The 8,280-nt window shown below is 30.4% G+C and overlaps 2 protein-coding genes across 2 annotated transcripts; both read right to left on the bottom strand.

Annotated features, from left to right (window-relative positions):
* Window positions 1-2,719: 2,719 nt before the first annotated feature.
* On the bottom strand, window positions 2,720-3,343 carry LOC109157289. The gene is made up of 3 exons (XM_019305189.1): window positions 3,325-3,343; window positions 3,037-3,219; window positions 2,720-2,970 (listed from the first exon to the last, which is right to left on the bottom strand). The coding sequence occupies exons 1-3, from the start codon at window positions 3,341-3,343 to the stop codon at window positions 2,720-2,722; spliced, it is 453 nt and encodes a 150-aa protein (XP_019160734.1).
* A 433-nt stretch (window positions 3,344-3,776) lies between these two features.
* On the bottom strand, window positions 3,777-6,634 carry LOC109157288 (protein FAR1-RELATED SEQUENCE 5-like). The gene is made up of 4 exons (XM_019305188.1): window positions 6,625-6,634; window positions 4,274-5,285; window positions 3,942-4,122; window positions 3,777-3,875 (listed from the first exon to the last, which is right to left on the bottom strand). The coding sequence occupies exons 1-4, from the start codon at window positions 6,632-6,634 to the stop codon at window positions 3,777-3,779; spliced, it is 1,302 nt and encodes a 433-aa protein (XP_019160733.1).
* Window positions 6,635-8,280: the final 1,646 nt, after the last annotated feature.

Genomic DNA, 8,280 nt, shown 5'->3' with positions numbered 1-8,280 from the left:
GCGGTTGATGAAATTGTCCGTGTAGTAAACAAGAGGATTTTTCTAAATCATATGCCAACTTTCAGCCTGGGATTGTCACAAGAGGGACCAAATAGAGACTCGACAACTGTGAATGATAATGCACAAGACTACCAGGACATTGATGAAGCTCCGAAAAATGAAGACGTCCAATTGGATGGGCTAGATGGTCAAGCAACAGAGAAAGCTCAAGAAGGTGGGCAAGAAGCTGAACTTGTGAACATAAATGATGAGGTAAAAACATTCTATTAACTTGACAACACAAAAAAAAAGGAAAAATAAAATTAAAAATAAAAATCATACACTAAACTTTAAATGTTACAGACCACACCAGTAGGCCAAGGCCAGTAGGCCCCTGGTTCAGATCCACCACACCCACCACAACTAGCAGACAAGGGGAAAGGACCAGCTAGAGTAAACAACCCAATTAGACCAAGACCCTCCTCATACGTACTTGATCTGGACCAACCAATATCTCCAACAGAAGAAGCAATCAGGAAATGGGTATTGGAAAACCTTAACCCAAATCTGTAAGCACAACACATTCTAACAATTGGTGTGTTACTGATATATATGTTGGTGCATTATATAATAATGTTGGTGTATAAATATCTTATATTAACTGATGCATTATTTGATAAGAGTTGGTGTGTTTATATGATATGATGTGTGCTTTCACACATTGGGTGGGGAGACCCTTATTAGTATACAAGTAGTAGTGTGTTATGCACATGTTAATAGTGCATATTTTGGTATGTGTTGGTTTGTTCACATTAAATGATTTGTTAACTGATTGTGGTGTGTAACTAATATCTCTTTGGTGTATTTATTGATTATGTTGGAATATTACTAGCTTTGGTACTTATAATATACATTATTTCTGCATTTTATTTATATTATCTTCTGTATACGTATTACAAGGACCCAAGAACTATTCAAGTGTGAAGGAAGAGTAATCTACTGGAAAGATATGCTGACAATGAAGCCAGATACATATATTGCAGTCTCTATAATTGATGCTTGGTCAGTCATAATCAACATTCGCGAATCAGAGAGGGGTTGTACAAAATTCATTTGCTTCAACATGGTCAACTGTAAGTGAAAAAATGGAAAACTAACTTCATCTTTAAAAAGCATAAACTTCTAACAAAAATACCATTGAACTTTTGCATATGTACACAGTTGTGGATCCACAAGAAGATGAGGATGTGAGATTTGGAAGATTCAAAGAAAAGTACCTTGAGGACAAGGCCATTACAGTAGACATTATGTGGCACAAAGTTCTATATGTAAGATAGTAATATATTATATTCACTGCTTCATATTTTCTTACTAGTTGAATTTTGACTTTAAAGATTGGTTGGTGCATTCTAGTAGTTACTCGTGCGTGGTGTATTACTATCCATACTTTGGTGCATATTGTGACTCATGTTGGTGTGTTCATGCTAACCACACTAAATTAAGTCTTTGTTGCTATGACAGTTTCTGTTTCCAATAGTGGCATCCAACCACTACTACCTGATGTCTATTAGCCCGATAATGGAAAGGTACGACATCATTGACAACTCTTCAGTGACTGTGAAGAAGGAAAGCAAGTATGGATATGTGATTGAGAATCTGGTAACACACGAAACCCTAAATGATTATGTATATTTGATATACAAAGACAACAGAATACTAATATTTGTATACAATTACTTGATGCAGCAAAAATTCTTTTCAAAGTTCTTGTTTCATATGAAATCCACGTACAAAGCTGAGAAAGTGCAGAAACTAAAATCTAAAATAATGAAAATGCCTTGGAGAGATTCCCACAACAAGGTGGATTGTGGCATTTTTTTCATGCGCCATTTGGAGACTTTTCGAGGACAAACACAAGGAGAATGGCAATGTGGATTGCATAAGAACAACAAGGACCAATTGAACAAACTAAGAGTGAGATACTTGGCTGCCATAGCCATGTCAGATGTAAACGAGCACAGAGAAAGGAACATTCAGCAGGTAGCAGAGTTTGGTGTTTGAAAAGAAATTCAGGTGGCAGATAGACATTTTTTATGGTTGATGTCTATATTTTTGTGATTACTTTTAAACTAGTTACTCTTTTGTGATGGCACACGGACAATGTGAATGCACTATGTACTTGGAACAAATATGCACCATTTGGAGCACTACAATGCACTATGTACGTGATTGAACTGCACTTTAAAAATGCCCCACTTAAAAGCACCATTATAAAAACTAATATGCACCACAACTAGCAATCTTACACGTCAGTAAACAAAGTGTTAAAATACATGCCAGATAATTAAATCACACCACTACATGATAAACTCGAAAGACACCATTCCATGAATTCAAATGCACCAACAACAGATATAAAAAAGCACCGCACCGTTAATTAAAACGGACCACATCATTCTAAATACAATAATGCACCAGATGACAAAGTAAAACACACCATTCCCAAACATATCTAAATGCACCAGTATACATTATAGAACACACTATAACTTGTGTTAAACGGACCACATGCTATAATAAAATGCAAAATTTCAATTATATTGCAAATCCTGATTCTATGTTATGAGATAAAATGTGTGCACAACTGTAAAAACATCTAAGTCCAAGAGAAATCAAAAAAAAAAAAAAAAAAAAAAAAAAAAAAAAAAAAAAAAAAAAAAACAAACAAACAAAGACCTATCTAACCATTTAAAGGGCATGTCCTACTACTGTGACCATATTCATCACAGGTATGACATTTTCTTGATTGCTTTACACACTTATGGGCAGCTTTCTCCCTTGCACTCTTCAACCGCTTGCCACTGCCCTTGTTCTTAGCTTGGATAGGATCACGCACCTCCACTGTTGACTCCTGAGACACAACTCCACAAAATGAATTAATCACACTTTGCTTGCTGCCAACAGCCACACCACTGCCATTCTCACTACCGTCTTGTAAAAATAATTGTCTTTGCTCACAAATAACACGTCATAGCTGTGACAAACGTTCTCTATTACCATCGGCCAATCCCACACAAGCATATATGTCAGACCACAGTATATTAGTAAGCACCCTAACATTCTCCACTTTAGAAGATTGATCAACAATTGTATCATCAATATCAAATATTGGCTTCAAACAAGCACCTTTTGTCCACCGATCCACCAAATACCTCAAAGGAATGCTCTCAAGTCCACGATCTTTAAAAACAAAAAAAAAAAATATGCCTACACAACAACCCCATCCGCTCAAACATCTTGCAAGAACAAGTAGCAGTGTAATCAGACAAAACAAGCTCCACACACCATGGCCGATGGTCACCATCTTTTATCACATAAGACACATGACCATCACAATCGCACAAAGATGCCACTCGACAAGAAAATCAAGCTGCACAAATCTCTACTTGAACATCATAAAATACAGAAATGGTGTAAACATCCATTGCATGCTTCTCCAAAGCCAATGGTGTCTTCAACATAGGAAAACAAGATTCACAATCCGCATTCAATTTTGCTTGAGTATGACGTTGTGCACCAATAGCACTGCCAAAATGCACCAAAAACTCAACCAAACTAGAATGACCATTAGAGAAACTGCCAAAAAAAATATTTTGAGATTCTGATCGAGAAGTTGTCCTAACCAAGCCCGACATAAACTCGTCATGAAAATATGGAGATGCCCAAAATGTACGAGACTCAAACAAATAACGAAACCAACCATTATCACCCAAACCATATTCTTCCATAATACGACTCTATGCATCCTCAAAAGCCTTGGAGTCAAGAGATTTGTTCCAAACAATGCCATTCAACTTCCTCCGAAACACCTCATCTTTAGATAAAACCGGTCCAACCTTGCACATTATATGTCACATGCAAAATCTATGTTTTGATGTACCAAACACACGAGCAACAACAACCTTGACAGCTGGATCTTGATCAGTGACAACACAAATAGGGTCATGGCGCATGGTTTTCTTAAATTTCTCCAAAAGCCACACATATGAATCTACATCTTCCCTTGTAAGCAAACCAGCACCAAAGGTGATGGATCTCTTATGGTTATCAATTCCCGTAAATGGAACAAAAACCAACTTATACCTACATAATGGACAACACAACAAATACTTATCTCTAACATCCTAACAAAACACGCTATAAGACCCAAACATATGCACTATAAGCATTTACAAAATGCACAATAAACACAAATTACTAACCTGTTAGTATGATATGTAGCATCGAATGAAACCACATCACCAAACAAAGCAAAATTCTTCCTAGACAAGCCCAAAAAACCCTTGAAAGTTGATCAACATCGTCAACATCATATTCAAACTCAAAAGCCTCACACAATTCACGCCTCTTGAAAAGCGTATCTATGAATAATTGAGCATCGCCATTTAATATGTACGCCATCAAATCACGTTTGAAATTCTTAAAATCCACACCTGTAGCACCAACATTAGAATAATCACCTACAATCTCCTTAAAAAACCTATATGACAAAACAGAACCAATATTTGCCCGAAAACAACTCGCAATGAACATTTGGTGTCCAGCATCAAGACTGCGATTCACCTTTAAAAATTGCCTAGCAATAATTGAACACATCAAATGAGTGTGGCGTTCCTCCAGAAAATGCACACTATATAAACCATTGGACTTGAGCTTATAGAACACCTTAGCCTTACACCCAACCCTATTTGTCACCCTCCGTCTCTTCACCTTATTAGTTTTAGCATCAACCGAAATAGTCTGCTTAAACCCATCACGACTGCATAACACATGTTTCTCCACAACAACGCCATCCCTCCTCCTCCGATTTGAGCCCTGCCTACAATCAAAACCAACAGCACCAGCATATTGTTTATAAAAAGCAATAGCACCATCCAAAGAATCAAATTTTTGCCCCACATGAGGCTTCAAACTGTCACCACAAACTGGGCGCCAATACTTGGTCAACCCAGGAGAAATTTCCAAGTCACATACACTGCCTCCTACCCTAACATCAGTGGAATAGTCTTCATTGCAACAACCACCATTGCCTTCAACACCAACATCGGTAGAATTACCTTCATTGCAACCCCCATCACTGCCTTCTACACAAACATCAGAGGATTTAACTTCATCACAACCACCATTACCTTCTACACCAACAGAGTCCAAAGTAAGTTCATCACAACCACCAACATTAGTTGAATTATCTTTATCGCAAACACCACCAACAGAGTCCAAATTGACAGCTGCACACGACAAGTTACCTAATAACACACCAAATTTAATCCAATAACACACAAATACACTACCTACATGCAACATACATATGCATAAAATCTAAAAACTACAAATCACACCAACAACAAAATATTCACCACAATCATACAAATATCGCACCATAATCACAGACACAACACACAATACCATAGTCAACACCGGGAACACCGGCAGACCAGAAAAAAAAACGCGAGAAAACATCCGAAACAGAACAAATACATAATAATAATAATAATAATAATAATAATAATAATAATAATAATAATAATAATAATAATAATAATAATAATAATAATAATAATAATAATATAATAATAATAATAATAATAATAATAATAATAATAATAATAATAATAATAATAATAATAATAATAATAATAATAATAATAATAATAATAATAATAATAATAATAATAATAAAAAAAAAAAAAAAAAAAAAAAAAAAAAAAAATAATAATAATAATAATAATAATAAATAATAATAATAATAATAATAATAATAATAATAATAATAATAATAATAATAATAATAATAATAATAATAATAATAATAATAATAATAATAATAATAATAATAATAATAATAATAATAATAATAATAAATAATAATAATAATAATAATAATAATAATAATAATAATAATAATAATAATAATAATAATAATAATAATAATAAATAATAATAATAATAATAATAATAATAATAATAATAATAATAATAATAATAATAATAATAATAATAATAATAATAATAATAATAATAATAATAATAATAATAATAATAATAATAATAATAATAATAATAATAATAATAATAATAATAATAATAATAATAATAATAATAATAATAATAATAATAATAATAATAATAATAATAATAATAATAATAATAATAATAATAATAATAATAATAATAATAATAATAATAATAATAATAATAATAATAATAATAATAATAATAATAATAATAATAATAATAATAATAATAATAATAATAATAATAATAATAATAATAATAATAATAATAATAATAATAATAATAATAATAATAATAATAATAATAATAATAATAATAATAATAATAATAATAATAATAATAATAATAATAATAATAATAATAATAATAATAATAATAATAATAATAATAATAATAATAATAATAATAATAATAATAATAATAATAATAATAATAATAATAAATAATAATAATAATAATAATAAATAATAATAATAATAATAATAATAATAATAATAATAATAATAATAATAATAATAATAATAATAACAACAAATTAAAACTAAAAACCTCGAAAAAATAAAAACATACCAGGCTCCATCGCTCAACAGTGATATTCTCCAATTGCAATTATGATCTTCGGCGATATTCTCAAATTGCGATCGCAATCCCCAACTGCGATGGTGATCTCCGGTGATCTTTATCTTCTCCCAGCGGTGAAAATTAGAAACGCAACTTATATACATGGACGTAACCAGCCATCAAAATTACAAAAAGACCCCCATATACCAAACGCGAAAATAAGCTTTCCTTAAACCAGCTGATATGTTACTGCCGTTAGATTAAACACAATGGACGTCCCAGATTCAGCCACACCGCCGCACATAATGCATTGACCGTATCTGAGCTATCTTCTATATATATATATATATATATATATATATATATATATATATATATATATATATATATATATATATATATATATATATATATATATATATATATATATATATATAGAAGAGCGCTCATATGCGGCGGGGTCTTACGGTGCGGCGGTGCAGTCAAATTCCAGAATACACCAACAGTGTAATAAAAACACACCCCAATGAAATGTAATAAAACATCACAAAATACACCACAGACTCAAAAAAACACACCATATAACTCACCACCCCCAATGGTGTATTTCCGAACAGTGTATGGTGTTTTTACTCACACCTAATGGTGTGTGTTTGGTCATGCAGGGCTCTGTTTACTCTGTTTTGTGTGATGTATTTCCTAACGTTGATGGTGCATATTTGGTGAACTATTGGTGTTGCCGCACCGTAAGACACTACCGCACCTGAACCCGCCTATATATATATATATATATATATATATATATATATATATATATATATATATATATATATATATATATATATATATATATATATATATATATATATATATATATATATATATATATACATTTTTTATTTTCAGTCAATTATTAATATTGATTTCCTTTTCCAATTAACCTAACTTCAATTCCTTCTTCTTCTTCTTTTTTCATTTTTAATTTTCAGTGAATTATTAATATTCATTTCTTTTTTTCAATTTACCTAATTTCCATTCTATTTTTAATTGATGATGTAGAATATTATTATGAAATATTTATGTTCTTTTTTAATTTACCGTTACTATTTACTATTGTTTGTGCAGGAAATCAAGTAAATAAGATTTTGTTTTTAATTATAGTATAGATTTGACCGTGAGGTTGTAGCATATATATACATGAATTGGTTATATTATAAATTATTTAAATTGGCTATATAGGGTATTATGTTAGTACATGAGAGCATTGAATATGTAAACAATATTACCAAGATTTTAGTTAATTTCTATTTTACATTTGCTTACAAAATAAATTGTATTAAATTAGTTGGTGATAAACATCCAAAAATTCTACACGGTAATACCATACATAATATTACCAATTATACTATTATGTTATTACCTAATTAATTAATATTTTTTCTACACGATATTATAAATACGTAAAAAAAATACAGAAAATTTACAAACTTTAATGTTACCAAAAATATTATTATATTATAGAATATAACTAATATGTCTTTTCTATATGATATTATGTTATTACGTTAATATGTGAATATGGAAACAATATTATCAAGATTTTAGTTAATACCCATTTTACATTTGCTTACAAAATAAGCTTTATTAAATTAGTTGGTGAAAATA

The sequence above is a fragment of the Ipomoea nil genome, unplaced genomic scaffold, assembly GCF_001879475.1.
Source record: "Ipomoea nil cultivar Tokyo-kokei standard unplaced genomic scaffold, Asagao_1.1 scaffold2779, whole genome shotgun sequence".
Classification (NCBI taxonomy): domain Eukaryota; kingdom Viridiplantae; phylum Streptophyta; class Magnoliopsida; order Solanales; family Convolvulaceae; genus Ipomoea; species Ipomoea nil.
The sequence above is the reverse complement of the archived record's forward strand: the minus strand, read 5'-3'. Positions and strand labels throughout refer to the sequence as shown.